General features: G+C 40.0%; 1 protein-coding gene across 1 annotated transcript in view; it reads left to right on the forward strand.

Moving 5' to 3' along the window:
• The window catches only part of LOC141047856 (uncharacterized), a 359,889-nt gene that overhangs the window by 243,217 nt on the left and 92,312 nt on the right, over window positions 1–24,360 (forward strand). Inside the window, exons 52-65 of the mRNA XM_073543184.1 lie at window positions 452–629; window positions 1,707–1,945; window positions 2,454–2,576; window positions 3,661–3,838; window positions 4,421–4,558; window positions 4,647–4,661; window positions 5,937–6,722; window positions 10,587–10,691; window positions 11,337–11,539; window positions 12,922–13,073; window positions 13,724–13,969; window positions 16,941–17,103; window positions 19,806–19,887; window positions 20,606–20,632. Coding sequence (XP_073399285.1) covers window positions 452–629; window positions 1,707–1,945; window positions 2,454–2,576; window positions 3,661–3,838; window positions 4,421–4,558; window positions 4,647–4,661; window positions 5,937–6,722; window positions 10,587–10,691; window positions 11,337–11,539; window positions 12,922–13,073; window positions 13,724–13,969; window positions 16,941–17,103; window positions 19,806–19,887; window positions 20,606–20,632 — 2,635 coding nt within the window. The remainder of the gene's footprint in view (window positions 1–451; window positions 630–1,706; window positions 1,946–2,453; window positions 2,577–3,660; window positions 3,839–4,420; window positions 4,559–4,646; window positions 4,662–5,936; window positions 6,723–10,586; window positions 10,692–11,336; window positions 11,540–12,921; window positions 13,074–13,723; window positions 13,970–16,940; window positions 17,104–19,805; window positions 19,888–20,605; window positions 20,633–24,360) is intronic.

Consider the following 24,360-nt stretch of genomic DNA (forward strand, 5'->3'; position numbering starts at 1 on the left):
AACGTTACTATGTCCATCGTATCCAGATGACGAACGCTGAAATTCCGACAGGGTCCGTCAAATGACGGATGAAACGGATGGCCATCCTTCGCAATCCATCGCTAATGCAAGTGTATGAGAAAAAAACGGATTCCGCTAAAAAAAAACGACGGATCCGTTTTTTTTCAAAAAAGGGCTGATTGTGACTGACGTCAAAAACCTGGTGTGAAAGAGACCTAAGCCAAAAGTAATGCACTATTAAAAAAGAGCAGTCTCTACTTGTAACAGTGCCCAATCCCTCTATGAAGAGAAGTTGATAACCAACCTCTACTACTTCACCAATGATGGTCATTAATGTTTCTAGACAGATGCTATACCTTGGATGCGCACCAGGTGAGACATAATGACTCACCTTGTGTGTTAATAATACTTAGAACCAATGTGTTTGATCATATTATATAATGACGACCAGACAAATTCTCCTTATTTGACAGAGTCGTCATCTCTGACATACCTGGTGGACACAACAGGCTCCATGCATGATGATCTTCAGCAGCTGAAGTGGGTCAATGGCTGGCTTCTAGATCAAGTGTCAGCCCGATTTCCTTGTGGAATACGAAAGTATACTATGGTGGAGTACAATGATCCAAGTAGGAGAATATTTTAAATATCCTTTTATTATGTAGAAGGCAATAGGTTTGATTAGAAAAAGGAACACAGGGGCCACAGAAGGGAGTTTGCTTTGTTCCTTTTGTGGATATGTGGATTACTAAGCCAGTAGAAATGCAACATCGAAGAGTTGAGGTGAACATTTACCTTAGTCACGTCCTTGAGTGTAGAAGGCTGCAGAAGGCTCCTATATAGCAATGAGCGAATACATTTAAGTGGAATTGAAAATGTTACTCAAAAGTCTACTCCAATTTTACAAAAATCAGTAACTTTTGCAAAAAAAAGGCAGCCATTTTTCTGAACTAAAAAAAGAAAACACCATCAAAATATGATAAATATTGCTTATGCTATAATTATACTTATTATAATACTTATACCATCCTCACTGGCCCCTTTACTATTCACTGCTAAATATTTGGTCCTCGTCTTGCCTTCAGATCAGCGTTGGGAGATGTAAAATCTCTGGGTTTGCTAGGCCCAAGAGGGTTCTGCACATGCTCTCTCAATTATGTCGTGACTTGCAATTACCTTTCTTCAGTAATATGGCACCCATGTCCACATCCAATCACACGTCACATGATTGTCCCTCTCAGTGCTTCTTCTACTTTTTTGTAATATTCTGGACACAGAGTGTTGCCTTCTCTTCTGTTGTGGTCTGTGTATGGATCACCACCACTGATGTCAGTTTGACAGATGGGTGGATGTATAGCATGGTGACTTTCCCATTTTTTCGATGTATGATGCTAGACTGTCCTATACTTAATGGAGTGGCTTGCTTCTATATAGGAAGAGAGGGCATGACAACATGTGTGCTTGGTGAGAAGACAGTTCTTCATCAAAATGCAATCCTTATCCCTGGAAACAGCAGGGTCTTAGAAAAAACGCACTGCAAAAAGATTAAAAAAAAAACACTTTAGTGGACACTAGGGAGGTATTTATAGTACCATAAAAGGGTTTTTTCAAAAAACATTTTTAGTATCCGAAAACCACTTTTAGCAAAGATGATTGGTTTGATGAGACTAGAAAAAAAATTGAATAATATTAAACTTTTCTTTCAGTAATAGGACCAACAAAATCCACACATTCTGTGAGTGAATTTGACAGTTTCTTCAATAATCTCACCGTTCGAGGTGGTGGGGACTGTCCCGAAATGGTTATTACTGGCCTTAAGGTTGCTTTGATGGATTCTCCAGATAATTCCTTCATTCTAGTTTTAACGGATGCGTCAGCAAAAGACTATGATGATGAAGTGTTAAAAAAAGATGTTTATTCTCTCATAAACAGAAAGCAATCAAAAGTAAGTATATAAATCAAATGACTCAGAGATACTAATAACTGTTATAACTATAATTATAGAACTGTACTTGGTAACCTAAGTATAAGGGGGTGAAAAGATGTTTTTAAAGTGTAACTATTTAAAAATCTCAACACAGGTCTATGTCTGATCCATTTTTTCAACTTCATATAAAATGCTTTGTTTCTACCCGGCTAGGAAGCCTTATCAGGTTGTTGGCTGTTTTCATAGTGATCACAGCACTGGTGATCATTTGAAAGGGAAATTAATCACTAGCAAAGATTTCATCAATGAATAGATCTGCTGTTGGAGCTCGATTTTCTTTTCCCTGCCACCAGCAGATACATCGTGTATTACACCCACACCATTTCTGGTATTGGTGTCAGCACAGAGGGAATCCTTGCTCATTAATTTCCCTGATTATATATAAAACGCAGGTGGCAATTATTTGACATCATTTAACAATTAACAGGTTGAGTATTAGTAATCCATGCCTAAATCTTGTCTGCAGATCTTTTTTCTGATAACTGGCTTATGTGCTGGTAGAACAGACCCCAAATATCTAATTTATAGAGATATCGCCTCCTTAAGTTTTGGACATGTATTTGAAGTTAATCTCTCAAAACTAAATAAGGTAAATAAAGTATTTTACTATGTATGAAGTGTTACTGGCAGCGATGTGTCCAGTGCTCTAGTACTGTAAATGTATACATCTCTATTGCTATATACACACATTGCAAGAATTATCCTGAGAGCAATATATGACCCCTTGACTTGACATGGATGACAAATCTTGATGACCATACTGTTCTCGCATGAATAAAGATTCCTGGCATTATTGGATATGTGTGGAAGACCAATGGGTAGAATTATTTTTGCATCTCTCATGCATTGCTGTCCTTAAATAGGTCCATATTCCAGGATGACAACTTAAGGCCCTGTTACACACAACGATCTGACATGTAGCAACGATCAACAATCAGTTGGCTGATCGTTAATCATTGCCTAATGGTCTGGGCCATAATTCTGTCGTTGGTCTTCCGCTGGGCAGCACAAATCACTGCGTGTGACGAGAGACCAACGATCAGCGACGCTGGGAGCTGGTATCCAGGGTAAACAGCAGGTATCTAAGAGCCACGCGGCTCTTAGATACCCTCTGTTTATCTTGGATACCAGCTTGCTCGCTGGTCCTGATTGCTGGTGGGTCTGTCTATGTGACAGCTCACCAGCGATCAGCTAACAATGTCCCAGCGATCCCATCCACGTGGGATCGTTGGTGGGATCGCTGGGACATTGAAGCGTGTAACGGGGCCCTTAAACATTTTATATTTGCACATTGGATTTCTCTTATCCATAATCCTAATAAAATCATTAGGAATTGATGAAATCTCTTTTTTGGGTAAAATAGAAGGCGATGAAGACTAAGATGGTGTGTAAATATGTTGAGGAGATGCTTAAATAGCTGGGTGTGCTCACTAGCTTTTCCGTATGAATCATTTACTATGTTGCAGAAAAATTGTACATGTTCGTACCTCTAATTTTCCACTTAGAAAAGTTACCGGCTCCTCCATTCTACAGTTTTCTGCAAATCCTTGTTTTTGGGCTTTGAATGTTGAGAAAAATTTTATTGATGCAACATAAATGTCTATGATGGATAAATATTTTATTATATGCATTTCATCTTATGCTTTATAATTAACTTTTAATACTATTTAAAGGTTTTTTACTATTTGGACTTCACTCTGTCAAGACCCATTAACAGCTCAACCAGACTGTTCTCCAGGGACTATAATGCAGAAGATAATTCTGCCATCTTCTCAGTAGCAGACAATTATACTGCACTGATATTGACCACAGACGGGATCATCCATTCTTTACTAGTGATTGACCCATATGGTAAATACATAAATGTGCAGTGATAGTGATTTGAATACTATTTCCTACAAATTTTTGTGACATCACTTGTTGGGGCAGTGCTGGTTTCCACTCACTTGTTCTCTTCTTACAATGAGCAATGACCGTGCGCTCTGTTGCCGGCTCATCATTTCTAAACAGAGACGTCGATAAAGCACATTGTCACTGTGCACTAGGAACAGTGCACAGAAGACAAAATCCTATTGAGCATCCATCGGAATTGAGAATCGATTCATGCTCAGTAGAGCAGGGACTAGCCCAGCCCTTGAAACAAGCATTTCTGATGCCCCCTGATGGCGACTTGTTTGAGAATCTCAGCATGCATTGTGATTCTCAAATTAAACGCCATCACAAAGTAATGAAAAAAAAACTATAGTGAGGGAAGGATAGGTAATTTTTAATTAAAGTATATTACAAAGATGATAAAATTATGACATGAAATAGATAGAAATTTAGGTTTCAAATAGAATGTAGTTTCGGACCGCCCTTTTAAGAGTTTTTTTATGCAAAATAAATGGTATGGTTCATGACTATTTTTATGACTTTGTTTAAAATCTATTTCAGATACAGAAATAAAGCTTAAAACCATTATATCTGAACCCTGGGGATCCATGTACATTGTGGAGAACCCAGTAATAGGATCTTGGGAGCTTCATGTCAGCGGAGATGGGCATTGCGCTATCCGTGTAGAAGGATTTAAAGGTACACATCAAGTTTTCACTAAAATAAGGATTTGCCTTTAAATGCTCTTACCCTAATCTTATTTTTGTTTTGTTCTTTTGTCTTTTAGTGAAGAATATATCAAGTAAGTCATTGTGCCAGAATACAAATATTGACTGTGACTTGACTTTTTCCTACAACGGGTCAAGTATTACATGTAACTGATCCCAATGCTCTCACCAATGTACTATTTGTTCACAGAAGTGTCTGTATGCAGTAATATATCCCAATGAACTACTGTTAAAGAAAATGGTTATTCCCATCTGATAAAATATTGAAATACCCCTAGGATATGCCATTACTTTATGATCTGTGGGGGGGGGGTCTCACCTCCGAAAATGAAGAAGTTGCAGCACTGGTTTACCAATGCACTGCAGTCCATATTTTTTCAGCACAGCAGCGTACGTTGAATGTGGCACATCGGTAAATTAGTCCTATGATTATGTTCAGGTTTATCTGCCATTCACTATGTGTCTAACAGCCACCTCACAGTACATACAAGTGAATTGATGTGCTTTGAGTTGAACTTGTGTTTGAGGTTTTTTAAATAAGCTATTTGCAATTCAATTTGCGCAAATTGCCATTCATCCATTTTACAGAATGCGGAAGGTTTCATTGGCCAGAAGTGGATCACATGACTTCAGGCACAACGAGTTGGGCTTTCTATTAATACCTTGCCGCTATAACATGACATAGTATAGCACAGTGAATCAGGAGGAACTATCGTAGCCTGTATAAAAGCAGAGCAGGGAATGCATTAGCCCTTTTGTGGGGAATCTAAAATGCGGGTAGATGACATAGCTCAGCAATGGAGATAGGGAGAAAAAGCCCATAAACACTGAATATACATTAAAGATATTAAAAAAGGTAAATATTAGCGAGCTTACCACATTTGATTATGAAATTATATGAAATTATAAGTCATTCAGCCTGGTAACAGTGGGAGCCAAAACCCACTGGTGATTAGTGGCAAATTTCTAGAAAAACAATAGTCCGTAGGCACATTCATTCTATTTAAATTGTATCCATGCTTTATTTTTATTTCTTTAAAAGACGATCACAAATGTGCCTGTTGTTCTCGCACCATATGGGGCGTTGGTATTTGGAAAGATTACAAAGAAAGCATAAATTCAATTTTAGTCAACTGCATGTGCCTGTAGACCCGTGTTTCTTCAGACACATTTCAGATGGTGGTGAATTTGAATTTTAAACGATCCGTTCATCTCTAACATACACCAGCCACAATCGTTCTTAGATATCTATTTAATCATGAATACAATTGGTATTATAAACTCTGATGACAGATCCACTTTAAATTGCGAAATATCAAAGATTTAATTAGATTTGTTTTTTTGACCAGATACTGAAAACTGTTCTGAATGTGACTCCAATGCTATTTGTGAAGAATATTTTGGCATCAAAGAATGTTCATGCAATGAAGGTTTTATCGGCAATGGCTTTGCATGCTCTGACATTGATGAATGTGCCTATCCTTGGTCTAACAACTGTCCGGACATCTGTGAAAACACACAAGGTTCATACGTATGTGCGTGCCCAAATGGTTACACCAAAAATATAGATAATAAATGCATCGATATTGATGAATGTTTGGACTCTACACTCTATCAATGTCAGTCTTTGGCTGATTGTTCAGAGAAAGGAGGATATTCTTCTTGTTCATGTAAGTCTGATTTGCCCAGAGATGGATTCAATTGTAAAGATGACGAATGTGCAACAAGTCTATGTGACCAAGGCCAAGAATGCCAAAATGAAGATGGATCCTATAGATGTTCTGATCCATGTTCAAGCTATAACACCCTCAATGATCCATGGAGAAGTTTCTTCAGAACACAAGGTGACAAGTGTGATAGTGAAATAAATGGGTGGTACCGATTCATAGGGACTGGAGGAAATCACATTCCGGAAAGCTGCGTGCCTGAAAATAAATGTGGCACCGAGGCTTCAATGTGGATAAATGGTTCACATCCTTCACCCAATGTAGGAATAGTAACCTTCACCGCTTGTGCTCAGCGGGATGGTGACTGCTGTTACTGGTCAAGCAACGTGCAAGTCAAAGCCTGTCTAGATGGATATCATGTATACAAATTACAAGGCACACCCAGATGTCCAGCAGCATATTGCACAGGTAAGGAGTTATGTCATATTGCATGGATCAATGGAGCAATCTGTCCTTCTTACTAAAGAATATTTAGCAAGTTTGCTCAAAGTAATTGACAGCTGGAAAGAAATAGGACCACTAGATCTAAGCTTACAATATGTTTTGCAATCTGTAAGTGTGACACCCCAGAGTCCGGTTGTCACAGTGACATCGCCTCCCTCTAAGAGGTGAAGTCATGCTTGGAGGCAGAAAAGGGACCCCCATGCCAGGTAGCATATATTAAATCACAATTCCTGCTGCAGGTCAGAAAAGGGAGATGCCTTATAAATTCTGGCCAGCAGAGGGGGTTGGTGAGTCAGCTAGAAGTCAGCTGAGGGGGTTGTCATGGAAACGAGAGCAGCTGTGAGCTGTGATGAGAAATGACAAGGCAGTTAAAAAATGTGAGGTAAAAAGATCTTTCTGGAAGGTCCAGTCAGTTCAGGAAGGAGCTGATCTGAGAGGAGTTCAAGATGGGCAGCTGATCCGTGAAGAGGGAGAGGACACGAGCAGAGATGGAGAGGCTCTGGGGAAGCTAAAACTGCATACAGCAGACCCCAGAGCGAAGCGCTAATAGTGAGAAAAGGGACGTCAGAGTCCTTGGTGGTCAGGAGCTGTATGTTCTGATTGCCGGATCTGAAAGTACAGGGAATTGTAAATTCCTGTGCGACATTGAACACCTGAGGGCACGGCAGCGGATAAGGAGCCCAGGGCCGATGGTGAAAAGCACAGTTCCCGTGGAATAGGCTCATACTGACAGCCGTACAGGTTAGTGAAATCATCACGCAATTGAGGGTCGCAGCATAGTTATAAACAGCGGAGACCAACACACAAAGCGCAGAAGGAAGGTCCTAAACCCCCACCTGGCAAGGTGGATCCTCTGAATGCCTCCAGGCGAGCCGGACTCATTCCATCACCTGTATGTGGTACTCCGGATTGCAACCAATTGCCAGTTAAAGGTAAAGAAACTGCACCTCTCTGTGTCCCTCTCTCATTTCTCTGCACCCCAATGTTCACAGCCATTTTTACTATTAATTTAACACTTTTGCCCTGGGACTATTGCTCTACCTGTGGAGAGCTATTTTCACCTCAGCTGCGACACACCAACAGTCTCAGGGGAACAACACCGCAGCGCTGGTCACCTCTGACCAGAATGCCACAGGTGGCGTCATGTATTTAATCATCTATAAACTTTATATTCATTTTTACCACATAAATACCACACAACTTTCCCCTATTTTATTACTGGACGCCTCTGGGCCACGGACCGGGTCGCTGCCACTGTGACACAATCCCCCATTGAAGTCGACGGGCCCGGTACCGAGTACCCCCAGGCCCCGCGGGGCGCTCCATAAGCATTATGACATGTAAGTTTAGTAAGAGCTGTAGATACAAAATAAAGACAATTTGAAAAGTTTCTTCATTTTTTACTATTTTAGATTCATTGCATAAACCAAAAATATATGCGACCAAAGTGAATATATTTTAACATTTAAATATTATATATCATATTATGTATAATATATATAATTATACATATCAATATATTATTATATATGTATAATTTATATTAATATATAATATATTATATACATCTAATTATACCGTAAATATATCATTATGTATTTCAATATTTTTAACCTTTATTTTGTGAATAAAATTGCCTTTCAATGCCAAATAATACTTCTATTCAAAGCCCATAATATATATTCTAATACCACCATAAAATCACTAATTAATAACTTTGTGCAATATTTATTTGAAACTATTTTACAGTGCCACCATAGCGCTTCCTTATACTGTATTTCCACTAGAACCGCTGTTCAACAAATCCCTAGTGAAAAGATTTATAGTGAAGTCACTTGTAGTCTAAGGCTGTAAAAGAGTTATGTTAAAGTATCTACTGGTCCAAGGCATTGAAGGTTTGCCTCAGTCTCAGGTTGCTCATGGAAGTTTAGTCTTGGGGACATTTTAGGAAATGAAAGTCTTGGGACATTTGCCCTGTTTGCGAAAATCATAAACTAACCATACAAGAAGCTCAGCTCTAAAAGTGGTTTTCTGGAACGCTTTATCTAGGGTTGCTTATATATCTTTGTACCGTGTTTGCCAGTAGATAGAAGAATATTTAGAACTAGATGAAGAGCCCGGCGCTGCCCGGGCATAGTAACTAACTGTGGTTAGTCATAGAAAATTATAATTATCCTCCATCCCATAGTCCCATGCCCATATACCCATCATACATATCCACGATCCCATAGGCCCGTGCCCATATACCCATCATACATATCCTCCATCCCATAGTCGAGTGCCCATATACCCATCACACATCCTCCATCCCATAGTCCCATGCCCATATACCCATCATACATATTCTCCATCCCATAGTCCCATGCCCATATACCCATCATACATATCCTCCATCCCATAGTCCCGTGCCCATATGCCCATCATACATATCCGCCATCTCATAGTCCCGTGCCCATATACCCATCATACATATCCTCCATCCCATAGTCCCGTGCCCATATACCCATCACACATCCTCCATCCCATAGTCCCGTGCCCATATACATATCCGCCATCCCATAGTCCCGTGTCCATATACCCATCATACATATCCTCCATCCCATAGTCCAGTGCCCATATACCCAGCACACATCCTCCATCCCATAGTCCCGTGCCCATATACATATCCGCCATCCCATAGTCCCGTTCCCATATACCCATCATACATATCCTCCATCCCAAAGTCCCGTGCCCATATACATATCCTCCATCCCATAGTCCCGTTCACATATACCCGTCATACATATCCTCCATCCCAGAGTCCGGTGCCCATATACTCATCACACATCCTCCATTCCATAGTCAACCATTATGACATCATAATGAGCGGCGGCGGGGCTTGCAACCTTTGATGACATCAGCGTCGCCATGGCAACCATTGTGACATCATAATGAGGGGCGGGGCTTGGCGTGCACACACTGCTTCCCCAGTATGCAAATAGGGGCATTGTGACATCATAATGAGGGGCGGGGCTTGACGCGCACACACTTTTCCCCCCAGTATGTAGATAGGGGCAAAATTGTTTGGTGAATTGGAACGTGCGGGGTTAAAATTTCGCCTCACAACATAGCTTAGGACGCTCTCGGGGTCCAGATGTGTGACTGTGCCAAATTTTGTGGCTGTAGCTGCGACGGTGCGGATGCCTATCCCGGACATACACACATACACACACACATACATACATACATACACACATACATACACACTTTGAGCTTTATATATTAGATTGAGAGTCCTCAGTGGTTGATACCTTTTAATGGCTAACTGAAAAGATGGTAACACATTGCAAGTTTTCGAGACTACGCAGGTCTCTTCATCAGGCTAGACTAATACAAAATCTGAAGAATCACATATTTATACACAAGACAGCACAGAAATAACGCAATAGCTATTGCATTTTTTCTGTGCTGTCTTGTGTATAAATATGTGATTCTTCAGATTTTGTATTAGTCTAGCCTGATGAAGAGACCAGTGTAGTCTTGAAAGCTTGCGATTTCTTACCAACTTATCTAGGGTTGAAAATCTTAATGATGTAGTATTGATTGGAGGCACATAGGATACATATGAATCTGTTGTACAAGCTCTGTGAGCACAGTTCTATTGTGTGAATGAAATCATGTTTTAAAGGAACATACTTTCCGAGGTATCACCCAATATTATAAGAACATAGATTCTTAATGCATTCAAAGGCTTTTAAAGCCTCATGTCTTCACTGTCTGCTTTAATAACCGGGAAATCACTAAAAGAAATGAAGAAATAAGATCTGTCTGATGTTGATTTACCAACAGATCCAACCTCTCAAAATAATCCATGCTCCTGTGCGAAGGATGAGGAATGCAAAATAGTGAATGGTGTTGAAGGTTGCTACTGCAACGATGGGCGAGATGTTCAACGTAAGTGAAATATTGAAACTCCATAGTAGCTTTACTTCCCCTAGGCTAGCAGGACTAGGTGAGAAGGGATTTTAGGTTGACTATGTAATAAAGGTGTAGTGAAAAATCTTTCCAACAATTCTGCATGGATTGGCAGGGAAACCTACATAAAATTGTGTAAATGTGGGCGAGGATTTTGCTGCTGACTTTCCTGTAGGATCAGCTGAATGTGTAAAAAAGTTCTATAGATACATCCCATGGTGCTTTTGTGTTTCTCTTGCCTGGTCCATGTGTGGTCGGCTGCAGTGGTCACGTGAGATGAGAGTGATCAACAGGGGACAAAACCCCCAAAAGAGCCAAGGGACGTGGAGGGTTTTTCTTTTAAACTTTGTGAAAAGGATTTTTCTTTCTTATTTTGTTGAGGATCCATGGAGTAGCAAAAACCACAACAATTTTTCCTTTTTTTTTTTTTTTTTTGTAGATTTTTACTTTTACAATACACTCAATGGGGAAAAAAATCACAACAAACCTGTGAATAATCTGTGACAATGTGTGTCAAAAAACTTACATAGGAATTTTCCACTAATCTACTGATGTGATGAAAATAAGTAATTTGCTAGTCAAAACTAATTTTTTAGTGAAACTACTTTTGTCACATCTTTCTAGGTTTAGAAGACTTGGATTTGAAGTTACAATGCAACACACACAATATAGAAATGTCATTTAGGACATGTCAACTAAAAAGCTTAAATGCCAAAAATATTTACTTCTCCGATGATCGCTGCGTAGGAATCAAAGACAAAGAGAACACTAGCAGGATTTCCATTATATCTCCTCTCCAAAATGAAAAGTGTAAAGCTCGCCTACATGTAAGCATGTGCTGAAATTATCTATTTTTCTATTAAAGAAATGTGCTTCTTTTTCAACTTCTCAGTTACTTCTTTCATGCACTGATCATTTATTCTGAAAAACTGCTCATATCTGTCTACAGATCTGTCTTCAGGGCGGGATCAAAGTGACCATGCTGTCTAAAGAGCTCTATGGAGTCAGAAGGGGGAACGATATGAAAGGAAAATGCAGGAAAGAGGCAAACCACACATAGAGAAGCTGCTGAGGATTTTAGTGTAGGAGGAAATAACTACTAATCTGTCTACAGATCTGCTTCCAGGGAGGGATCAAATTGACCATGCTGTCTAAAGAGCTCTGTGGAGCCAAAAGGGAGAAAGAGCTGGTAGGAAACAGTGAGAAAGAGGCAGATCACACATAGAGAAGCTGCTGAAAAATCTTATAACACTTTTCTTAGCTATCAGAGCTCTGTTGTCCTAATACATGATGTGAAAATTACAGATGAGAGGATCAGACAAAATAGAAAATTCACCTGTTCATGCAGATTTTCCTGGAAAGTTTGGATTTGATGTCTCTTGTTATGCTTTGGGGTTTCTTCAGACCCCAGAGCAAAATAAAAATAGTATGTAACAAATCATACAAATCTCTATACTCCCGTCTCCGTTCACCCATTCATTTCTCACCTGCAGCCATCTAGTCTATGTTGCATTTTCGGATTGCTGCTTGCATTGAATTCTCCAGCCTCTCATGCTGGGCGTGGATTTCCAGGGCTGATGAGGCCTAGGAGGGTTCTGCGCAAGTGCACGCCAAAGGTTGTGGTGTCATGGCTTTCGCATGCGCAGATCCTTCCAGGACGTAATCAAACCAGGAAGCCCCAATCCAGCGTGAAAGGTGCAATCTGAAAATGCGACAAGGACTAGAGGGGTGATGCTGAGGAGAAGAGGTGCTGGGGAAGTGAGCTATAAAATGAATGAGAAGAAGGAAAGATATATTTTTTTTACATTTTGATCAACTTTTACGGTTCAGAAAAATGGTATCCGAGAGCCGCCACTTTCCTGAATCTTCACAAAAGTGAATAAAAAAAATATCTGCATTTTGGCAAATGCAAATATGGATTTTTGTAAAATTCAAGTAGAATTTCGCTCAAATTAATTTACTGATCACTAGTGACATCCTGGACCCTTGATATGATGATCAGCACTTGCTGGAGTAACTTTTATCTTTTATGTCTGGTGTTGACGTAGAATAATGCAGACTTGTCCGCACCTCTTTCTTCCACTTTATCTCTAAAATAGAAAATTAAAGCTTAAAGTTCATGCAAGGCTTTAGCTTAGAGTTTTATGTATTAAGAGTAACATGATAGTAATGTTAGAGGAAACTAATATGAGAACTTTGAATTCTACAGAACAATGGGACACATGCCGTCTACTGGAATACCATGTATGTACAACTGGAACCAACTAAGATCATTGTGAGGAGCTCTGAACTTCAGCTAAACTTTTCTTGCTCATATCCGTTGGATCTTACTATTAAGACAGCTTTAAAACCTGTCCTAAGGTAATGTGCCAGCTTTGTGTAATTTTGTAATATTAGTAAATTTAGCAAAATTATATTTGTAACATAGTAGCATAGTTTTGAAGGCTGAAGGAAGACCTTATGTCCATCTAGTTCAGCCTATTTTTAGTGCAGCTGTTCTGCATTGTTGATCCTGGGGAAGGCAAAAAACCCACAGAGTAGAAGCCAATTTTCTCCATAGGGAAAAAAATTCCTTCCCCTAAGCTGGGTCAACCATCTACCTATAATATTCTGTTATTCGTAACCTTCTATACTGTTACTCACAAGAAAAGCATCCATTCCTTTCTTAAATTCATTCAGTGAGTTGGCCATCACCACAAGGATGAAAATCCATCATTGGCTTACTGTATAATGGTAACATTTTTGAGAGCTTCTTTGTAGAGAAATTAGCATTTGTGTAATCATGGCATGAAATGATGAGGGAATATGGGGAGAAGGGGACTTTTAATTTCAATTGCTTTTCTGCATCAATATACGATACAGTCAATGTATCTTACCTGATATTTTAGTTGTGCGTGAAAGAGTAAAAGAAAATGTAAATCCATGTTGTCATTATTTTTGTTAATTGGTAGGAGATCTGTGAACGCAACAGGTTAATACATTACTAGTAATTACTGACTATTTCATTGCAGTTCCATATCTTTCCACATTGAGGGTGTAGGGGAGTTCAAGGCACACTTGGCACTGTATAAGGACCAAAGTTATCTGTCCACATATGAAGACCAGGAGGTGGTGCTCTCAACATCATCAACACTGTATGTGGAAATCTTTCTAGAGGGTCATAAGCCATCAGATTATGTCACGGTGATGAAGACTTGTTATGCTACTCCAGGAAAACTCATAGATGATCCTATGAAATATTACATCATTAAAGAGAGGTGAGAAATAATTAGTGGAAGGCATAAGCCCTACTAATCTCAGTTACTCCATCATCACAATCAACAGTAAGCCTTTCTAGACTCTCCCTTGGATGTTTGGTTTTGATGAAGGGGCATTAAATCACGACATGATCTTTTAAAAAAGGATTTTCCCACTAGTAGAAGTGACAAGATATTTTTAGGATATGCCAAAAAGTCCTTATTTGTGTCGATAACACTGTATCCGCCTTGATCATTAGATTGAAGGCTTTGCCACGCCAGTAAAAGTTTTGTATAGTTCCTCTTTGTGGACTGCAAAAAAGTTCTTTTCACATAAAGGGATTCTGTCTGCAACATTTTATCCCAAAAACTGGTTACTTGTACATGTAGCTCTTACAAAGACAAGTCCAGCAATACCTTTAGCCAGCTACTAGTCTGTTTCTCTGTTAATGAGATTTTGCTGTTTGAATCCATATAACAATGAGGCTGAAGTGCTTTGGCTGTATCGAAGCACTTCCCAAACCTCTGTCACTCCAGCTCTATTCTATACTCAGTGCTGCCTTCTCATACTTGACTGATGGATCCTTTGTTTGACTCATGCAGAACAGAAGCTATCAGTCAAGTAGAAGGTGGCTGGGCAGGGATTATTGCTGGAGAAAACAGAGGCTTGAGAAGTGCTTCTACTTGTTGAAAGCACTTGAGCCTCATTTCAATATTTATTCAAGCAACAATTTCTCGGTAATGTTAGGTAAAGGTATAGATGGACTTATCTTTATAGGAGCTACATGTGCATAAAAATAATTTGTGGGGTTAAATCCTGTTAACATATTCCTCTTAAATAGGTCAGTGTTGTAGTTTTCTACACAGGGGCGAATACACACAGTGGAAGCCTTGTGACAGATCTGTATATACCTCATTCATCTCATATGGCTGCACATTGATTGTAAGCTATGAAATGTATAAGCTGCATACTGTATATGGTATATCCACCCCAGAGCAGAGGAAGGGAACCATGCTCTATATAGCTGCTAAAGGATCTTCTTTCCCTTCTTTCTTGTGCAGGGCTCTCATAAGTCGGGTTCCAATAATTATTAAAAGAGTTCTCCCCTTTATTTTAATTTTAATTAATGTGTCGTGGACATTATTTTGCAACATTTGACATAAAAGTTTGCCAGGTTCTCCTTCTGCACTTGGTAACACCGCTGTCCTCTGCTCTGCATAGTGTCTCTGTTCCCCAAACAACAGTTGATAGAGAATCATGTCACCAGACATGTCCATCACTTTCCTCTAAATAAAAGCTGGCTTTCCATGTGCACTGTTTTTCAATTATAGGAGGAGGATGGACAGATTGGGTCACATGTTCTTCCTTGAGCAGCCATTGTGTGGACAAGACAGATGAGCGATCTGTAAAGAAGCTTGTAATAACAATGAAAAAGTACCAGAACCTGCAATACTTGTCAGGAAAATATGAATTATTTTCCATTGTTCGAGTTACACAGCCAGGGCTGCCTGCTACTCCTCCCCCTATTGGTTTCTGTACAACCAAAATCCTGCTGCAGTCCCCCTCGCACTGCTGCAGCCCCCTCTCTCCCTCTCTGTGAAGTCCCACTCCCCCTCCCCTCCAGCAAACGGTCACTTTTATTGCCTGCAGCAGAGTTGAGTGTATTTTGCCACCAAGAATCTCTTCGTTTCCTAGGCAGAATAGTCAAAGTTAAATACAGTGACACAAGTTAATCCTAGAAACATGAAAATTAGTTTTCCAGGATCTGGGCAATTGAGGCTACGTATTGCAGTGTTTTGTGGCATTCAGGGCCATCAGAAACCAGGGAAATGAATTTCTGCCCACCAGCAAATCACAGACATACCGTTTTTGGACTCTAAAGAGCATTAAAATCGCAGGGGAAACAATAATGCCCATATCGTTGGCCTGTGAGCTTACAGGCCAAAGACATGGAAAAAAGAAGTTTTTGATAACTTTCAAAGAGAGGTGTACCTCCCAGGAGACAGCCCATATGTGAGGTCAGCAAAGGAGCAGTCCCTAAGTTTATGGCCAAAACAATAAAACAGGAACGTCCATTATGGGAGGCATTGAGAGCCAGAGAGACAGATTTTTTAACTGTCTGTACATAATTGTATTTTTTCTCATTTGTAATATCTTTTGTAACTTTTGTAAACACTGCAAATTTTTTCTGGAGTAAACTTATAAATTTGCTAGCTTCATTCTTTTTGCTCTATGATCGAACCAACACGTACTCCGTGCAAATTCACGCTACCCGGGGTTGGTTTCTGACCCGATATAGGCTTGCTAATGGACCGGGCTTATAGCTAGCGAGGTGTTATTGGGGATCCTGGCAGTGACAGACCGGAGGTTTATATATGTATCCCAGGCCAGGGACTGGTGATATATATACCGCCCTCACTGCAGATTGCCCCGATAACCAGCACATGACAGGACGGCCTCTACGGAGACTATTTATCCTAGGTGCAGTTCACTGACTGACCTGAGGGTAAGAGGGGCACCAGAGAGCTGAAAGTTTATGAACTGTAACTAAAAAGTGTCAGTGCCACAAAATCATATGCTCAACATATATGGAAAATAAAGATAAAGTGGAAAATCCCTTTAAGTTATTGCATATTTGATTTCAATAAATTAAGGTTCCTTATTGTGTAATAAAAAAGTTATACAAAATTCTAATAGATTTCTGTATTAATCTATCACATTTTTCAAGAACTCTATTTGCTGTCTTTCAATAGGATTCCTTTCTATTAATATCTGCTCTGTAATTTCATTGTTACTCTTCTTTTCATATATATTTTTAAATATCTTGCCCTTGACACAATGCCATAATCTAGATCATCATATCCACCTTCTGACCACATACACATACACACATTCCAATTTCTTGGTCATAATCAATACACTAATATTGGTTAAGCTCTTAGAAATAAAAACTTGATACCGCCACTTCTGAGAGTGTTTCATTTTTTTTAGATGTCCTAATAAAGAAGACGCGAGCATCAGGGTGCTGGAGAATGGAGTCTCTTTACGAGGACGCTTTTCTCTGCAGATGTTCAAATTTGTTGGAGAGCACAATCTGGTGTATCTACATTGTGAAATAAACCTCTGTGACACCAAGAGACAATTGTGCAAACCGGTGAGTCAGAGTTAGTGGAAAGTATTAAAAAGAGAAGAACTCATGCTTCAGCAGAACTGGATTGAAAAGGGTTATGTTATTATAAAAGCCGATATGCTAAATGACTTTCTTTCAAGAGTATTTACACAAGAAAATCCCATGGCAGACTGATCAGTGATAAAAAAATTTCTCCATTGAATGTCACCTGCTTAACCGAGCAGGAAGTACAGCGGCGTCTAAAAATCACTAAAATTGACAAATCCCCGGGCTCGGATGGGATACACCCCCGAGTACTGTAGGAATTAAGTACAGTCATAGATAGACCATTATTTTTAATCTTTAAAGATTCCATAATAACAGGGTCTGTACCACAGGATTGGCATATAGCAAATGTGGTGCCAATATTCAAAAAGGGGACAAAAACTGAACGTGGAAATTATAGGCCAGTGAGCTTAACCTCTACTGTGGGTAAAATCCTGGAGGGTTTTCTAAGAAATACTATACTGGAGTATCTGAAGAAGAACAACCTCATGACCCAATATCAACATGGGTTTATGAGGGACCGTTCCTGTCAGACTAATCTGATGAGTTTCTATGAGGAGGTAAGTTCTGGACCGGACCAAGGAAATGCAATGGACGTGGTGTACATGGACTTTTCAAAAGCTTTTGATACGGTGCCACACAAAAGGTTGATACATAAAATGGGAACAATGGGGATAGGGGAAAATACGTGTAAGTGGGTTAAGATCTGGCTCAGGGATAGGAAACAAAGGAGTAAAAGATGGCTAAATGAGAGTAGCTGTAGAAAACACATCTATTATTCTGGTCAAAATAATCTATATATGTATTACTTTGATGACCAATTGTTAGAATGGTCAGCATGTAGAATTATATGTTCCTGGTAGTATCCTTTACTTGTAGAATGTACTGCCAACTGGTGACTCTTGTTGACTCTTGTTGATAATAGTTGACCATAAAAATGGCTTACTTATAAAGTGTTTGACAGGGTGAGACACAGTTAGGGCCATATATATTTGGACAGAGACAACATTTTTCTAATTTTGGTTCTAGACATTACCACAATGAATTTTAAACAAAACAATTCAGATGCAGTTGAAGTTCAGACTTTCAGCTTTCTTTTGAGGGTATCCACTTTAAAATTGGATGAAGGGTTTAGGAGTTTCAGCTCCTTAACATGTGCCACCATGTTTTTAAAGGGACCAAAAGTAATTGGACAATTGACTCCAAGGCTATTTCATGGACAGGTGTGGGCAATCCCTTCGTTATGTCATTCTCAATTAAGCAGATAAAAGGCCTGGAGTTGATTTGAGGTGTGGTGCTTGCATTTGGAAGGTTTTGCTGTGAAGGAAACAAGCGGTCAAAGGAGCTCTCCATGCAGGTGAAACAAGCCATCCTTAAGCTGCAAAAACAGAAAAAACCCATCCGAGAAATTGCTACAACATTAGGAGTGGAAAAATCTACAGTTTGGTACATCCTGAGAAAGAAAAAGCACTGGTGAACTCATCAATGCAAAAAGACCTGGGCGCCCACGGAAGACAACAGTGGTGGATGATGGCAGAATAATCTCCATGGTGAAGAGACACCCCTTCACAACAGCCAACCAAGTCAACAGCAATCTCCAGGAGGTAGGCATATCAATATGCAAATCTAACATAAAGAGAAGACTGCATGAAAGTAAATACAGAGGGTTCACTGCACGGTGTAAGCCACTCATAAGCATCAAGAATCAAAAGGCTAGACTGGACTTTGCTAAAAAAAAGCATCTAAAAAAGCCAGCACAGTTCTGGAAGAACATTCTTTGGACAGATGAAACCAAGATCAACCTCTACCAGAATGATGGAAGGAGAAAAGTCTAGCGAAGGCGTGGTACAGCTCATGATCCAAAACATACCACATCATCTGTAAATCACGGCAGAGGCAGTGTGATGGCTTGGGCATGCATGGCTGCCAGTGGCACTGGGTCACTAGTGTTTATTGATGATGTGACACAGGACAGAAGCAGCCGAATGAATTCTGAGGTATTCAGAGCCATACTGTGTGCTCAGATCCAGCCAAATGCAGCCAAACTGATTGGTCGTCGTTTCATACTACAGATGGACAATGACCCAAAACATAAAGCCAAAGCAACCCAGGAGTTTATTAAAGAAAAGAAGTGGAATGTTCTTGAATGGCCAAGTCAGTCACCTGATCTCAACCCAATTGAGCATGCATTTCACTTGGTAAAGACTAAACTTCAGACAGAAATGCCCACAAACAAACAGCAACTGAAAACCACCGCAGTGAAGGCCTGGCAGAGCATCAAAAAGGAGGAAACACAGCATCTGGTGATGTCCATGAGTTCAAGACTTCAGGCAGTCATTGCCAACAAAGGGTTTTCAACCAAGTACTAGAAATGAACATTTTATTTACAATTATTTAATCTGTCCAATTACTTTTTGTCCCTTTAAAAACAGGGTGGCACATGTTAAGGAGCTGAAACTCCTAAACCCTTCATCCAATTTTAATGTGGAAACCCTCAAATGAAAGCTGAAAGTCTGAACTTCAACTGCATCTGAATTGTTTTGTTTAAAATTCATTGTGGTAATGTCTAGAACCAAAATTAGAAAAATGTCTCTGTCCAAATATATATGGATCTAACTGTAATTACTACAATGTAAAATTGATAAAAATATTTATTTTATATCTTTTTGTTTCTGTAACAGGTCTGCACTGGACCGCAGGCTCGTAGAGCTGTAAATGACAACAGAGTTTTTGTTCTGGAGTTCGGACCTATAATTTGTAATGGTAAATTCATATAAATCAACCTTCTTCATAATGAAATAGTAGCAGAGATTCAGAGATAAGAATTTAGTTGAGATAGATGGCTATAAGAGGAGCACAGAGGAAAAGGCAGTCTAAGCTTATTGTCTGTAAAATCCATCTTCAGGAAGTCTTGTCTCTTTGACCGTTGACTTGCCGTATACAATGATGATCTTGCTTTTGAGATGTTTGGATGGGAAAAACAACTCATGTGCCCAATATCTTGCTCCAGTCAGATGAGCAGTTAATAGAAGAAATTCTCTGCTTAGTGATACATTTGGAAGTCTATCTTGAAGGTGATATGACCACTCAAATAACTGACAAGGAAATTGATGCTTTGACAACTACATTTCAATTGTCCCACATGTCTTATATATGGTACAATACTGGCCAATTATTTGATGTAAGCTACGATATCATACAATATATGAACACTTTTTTTTACCAGTGATGTACTTATGCCTTTTTATATTGTTTCTGTTTTTCTATATGTAGGAAAATCAAACTCTTTATTGTCCATATGGGTAACTCTTTATTTACACTACATCACATTCATAAAGGAAGTCAAATGATGGATCCAAAGGACCACTGTTTGTAGCTTTTGACTTATAATTGTTGTTCTGTTGTTTTGACCGCAAAAATGATAAAAACGGGTATTTCATTCTTGTAATATTTTAAATATCATCTTTTGTTTTTCTCATAGATTTTTTACAGACGTCACTTGCTCTCAGTAAGTTGATTATTTGTGTTTTGCACTAATTATTACTCTATGCTCCATATCCATAGTGCCTTATACAGTATATTGATGAATATTGTTGTGTTCTATGTCCTTTATGAGTAGCTGTAGTAATTGTTTTTTTATCTTGTATTTTTCAGGAATGAATACTTCATGGCCTCTTCTGACACTGCTCATTTTCCTCTGTACTACATATCTGATTCTTCCATAAATTCTAGCTGTCTTGTACACTGTGTGCAGAATTATTAGACAATTTGCATTTTTCATGATTCATTTTATTTTTCAACAACTCCAGTGCTGAAAGTCAAAGCAAAGGGTTAATACACCTGAAACCTGAATATTTAAGAAAGTTAGTTTTTTCTTTATTAGGAAAATATCTGTGTGCAGAATTATTGTGTAACAACGTGAATTAATATAAATTTTTACCTTGGCTGTGTCTCTGAGCACTGAACACCGTGTACTTCTGGGTCTTGGTCAGTGGTGGTTGGGTTTCTGCCTTCCTTACCTCAGCCATGTCTCTGAGCACTGAACACCTTGTACTTCTGGGTCTTGGTCAGAGGTGGTTTGGTTTCTGTCTTCCTTACCTTGGCCATGTCTCTGAGCACTGAACACATTATACTTCTGAGTCTTGGTCAGTGGTGTTGGATTTCTGTCATCCTTACCTTGGCCATGTCTCTGAGCACTGAACACCGTGTACTTCTGGGTCTTGGTCAGTGGTGGTTGGTAGAGTTGAGCGACTTTGGTCGGATCGGGTTTCGTGAAACCCGAATGAAACAAAATAAGTTTCAGATGAAACTCGTCCGACTAGAGCAAAAAAAGTCGGAGTTTCGTCCGACTTTTATTTCCCATTGACTTGCATTGGGGTCGGGTTTCGGACGAAACTCCGACTTTGTTTTGCTCTAGTCGGACGAGTTTCATCTGAAACTTATTTTGTTTCATTCGGGTTTCACGAAACCCGATCCGACCAAAGTCGCTCAACTCTAGTGGTTGGGTTTCTGCCTTCCTTACCTCGGCCATGTCTCTGAGCACTGAACACCTTGTACTTCTGGGTCTTGGTCAGTGGTGGTTGGGTTTCTGCCTTCCTTACCTCGGCCATGTCTCTGAGCACTGAACACCTTGTACTTCTGGGTCTTGGTCAGTGGTGGTTGGGTTTCTGCCTTCCTTACCTTGGCCATGTCTCTGAGCACTGAACACCTTGTACTTCTGGGTCTTGGTCAGTGGTGGTTGGGTTTCTGCCTTCCTTAACTCGGCCATGTCTCTGAGCACTGAACACCTTGTACTTCTGGGTCTTGGTCAGTGGTGGTTGGGTTTCTGTCTTCCTTACCTTGGCCAAGTCTCTGAGCACTGAACACCTTGCACTTTTGTGTCTTGCTTAGCAGTGGTTGGGTTTCACTCTTCCTTACCTCGGCCTTGTATATGAGCACTGAACTCCTTGTACTTCTGTGTCTTAGTATGTGGTGGTTGGGTTTCAACTCTCTTTACCTCAGCCATGTCTCTGAGCACTGAACACCTTGCACTTTTGTGTCTTGCTTAGTAGTGGTCGGGTTTCATCTCTTCTTACCTCAGCCTTGTCTCTGTGCACTGAACACCTTCTACTTCAGGGTCTTGGTCAGTGGCGGTCGGGTTCCTGCCTCCTTACCTAGGCTGTGTCTCTGACCACTTCTACTTCTGGGCACTGTAGACAGTTTACAGTTTTGGAATATGACAGCACTGGGGGATAATGACTTCCTGGTCGCTTCATGTTTGATTCTTCTCAGTTCTTTGGCAGTTAATGGGCGTCTTTTTTTCTCAACATGTTCTTTGTGACCCTATTGACTGTTTGCAACAAAACTTTTGATGGTTCTGTGATTGTGCCCCAATATCAGCTAATTCTCTTTTTGGCCCATTTTACCTAAGGACAACTAAGTGCCTAATAATTCTGCACACCTTAATAAAGGGTGTTGATATCCTTAGGCCGCACCTCCCTCATTACACAAGTAGACATCACCTGATCAGCTTCATCCAATAAGCATTGTCTAATAATATGTCATATTGCGAGATATTTGACTGTGTTAGATGGCAGTTTGTCGCCAAAAAGCTGTAGAGCGGTACAATAATGAGTGTCTGCAGGCAACAGTGAAGCAAAGTTGAGGTTTCTTCCAATTTTGGTACAATATTTCAGAAAATCTTGTTGGGAATTTGGTCAAGAGTAGACTAATGGTGTCCTCAATGCTGAGAAATACAGACAGATACTTATCCATCATGTAATACCATCAGGGAAGTGTCTGAATAGATCTGAATTTATTTGGCAGAAAATGTCATTAATGACTATCATCAGAGTAAACAAGTCCAAGGAGTCCTGAAAGTGACGATATGGCCCCCACAGAGCACTGATCTCACATCATCCAGTCTGTTTGGAATCACATGAAGAGACAGAAGGATCTACACACGTGACATCCACAGATCTGTGGTTAGTTCTCTCCGATGTTTGGAACAATCTCCCAAACTCCTGCCAAGTTCCTTCAAAAACTGTGAGAAGTATCTGGAAGAACTGATCTTTTGATGCTGTTTTGATTATAATGGGCGGTCGCATCAAATATTGATTTTATTTTGATCTTTTCTTTGTTCTTTCAGTTTGCATTTAGTTATTTGATAAAAGTAATCTATTAACACTTCTGGTTTTGAAAGCTTCTTACTTTGCTCCATTTCTTTTTAAACCAATAAGGCTCACTTAGTACAGCCGATGTAATGTCCTTTAAGTATTGGAACTTAAATCAATGATTAGCCCTTGGCAATTGCGCTTTTCTGCACCTGATACTGATCATCTTGGGCTCACTAGTTGTCTTGCTTGTCGAGTTAACACTTTATTATCACATTTGCTGGATATTTGTCAGGAATTACAGCTATGTGGAAAAGACATAGTTATGACCAGCTATGTCGAATATGTGATTATGTAAAATCAAGGGTGTAATGAGCACAGTCACAGAGAGTGTGAACACGGCCGGTCCTGTGCGAGAAGGGGGTCCACGAACACTAGCAGCTATTTCAGCTGGATATGCATCTTCGGATGCACATTCAGCTGAAAGGTATTACATGCAGAGGCTAGCCGGGGCCCTGCACTGCAATTCAGGCCACCGGCCAATCAGAAGCCAGCAGCGGGTGCTGGTTTGAAAATCACCGGTGGTGCACGGCAGTGACGTCAAGCGTTGCCTGTCACTTGCACACTGAAGTTAACTGCTGGCTTTGGAAGAGGGCACCACACGATGTGGAAACGGGGGGAAGGTGAGAAGAATTGTTTATTTTTTTCATATGTGCTGGAGAAGAGACATTATTACAGGAAGAAGCACAGGATGGGGCACAGTTTACCATGATAAGGGACATATTATTGGGAAGGGCCCAGAATGGGGGACATACATTACTAGAAGAAGCACAGGTAGGGGGGAATCAGACCAGAATGGGGGACATATAGTACTGGAAGGGACCCAAAATGGTGAGGCATTATACCAGGATGGGGGCCATATATTACTGAAAGAGGCTCAGAATGAGGGGAATTATACTTGGAGAATATTATACAAGGGCATTATACCAGGAGAATGGAGGACATTGTTATTGGAAGTGGCCGAAGTAGGGAGAAATTATACCAGGATGGGAGACATTTATTACTGGAAGAGGCACAGGTAGGGGGAAATTATACCAGGATGGGGAGCATATATTACTGAAAGGGACCAAGATTGATGAGGCAT

The sequence above is a fragment of the Dendrobates tinctorius genome, unplaced genomic scaffold (assembly GCF_039654945.1).
Source record: "Dendrobates tinctorius isolate UK_male_01 unplaced genomic scaffold, ASM3965494v1 ptg000129l, whole genome shotgun sequence".
NCBI classification, from domain to species: Eukaryota; Metazoa; Chordata; class Amphibia; order Anura; family Dendrobatidae; genus Dendrobates; species Dendrobates tinctorius.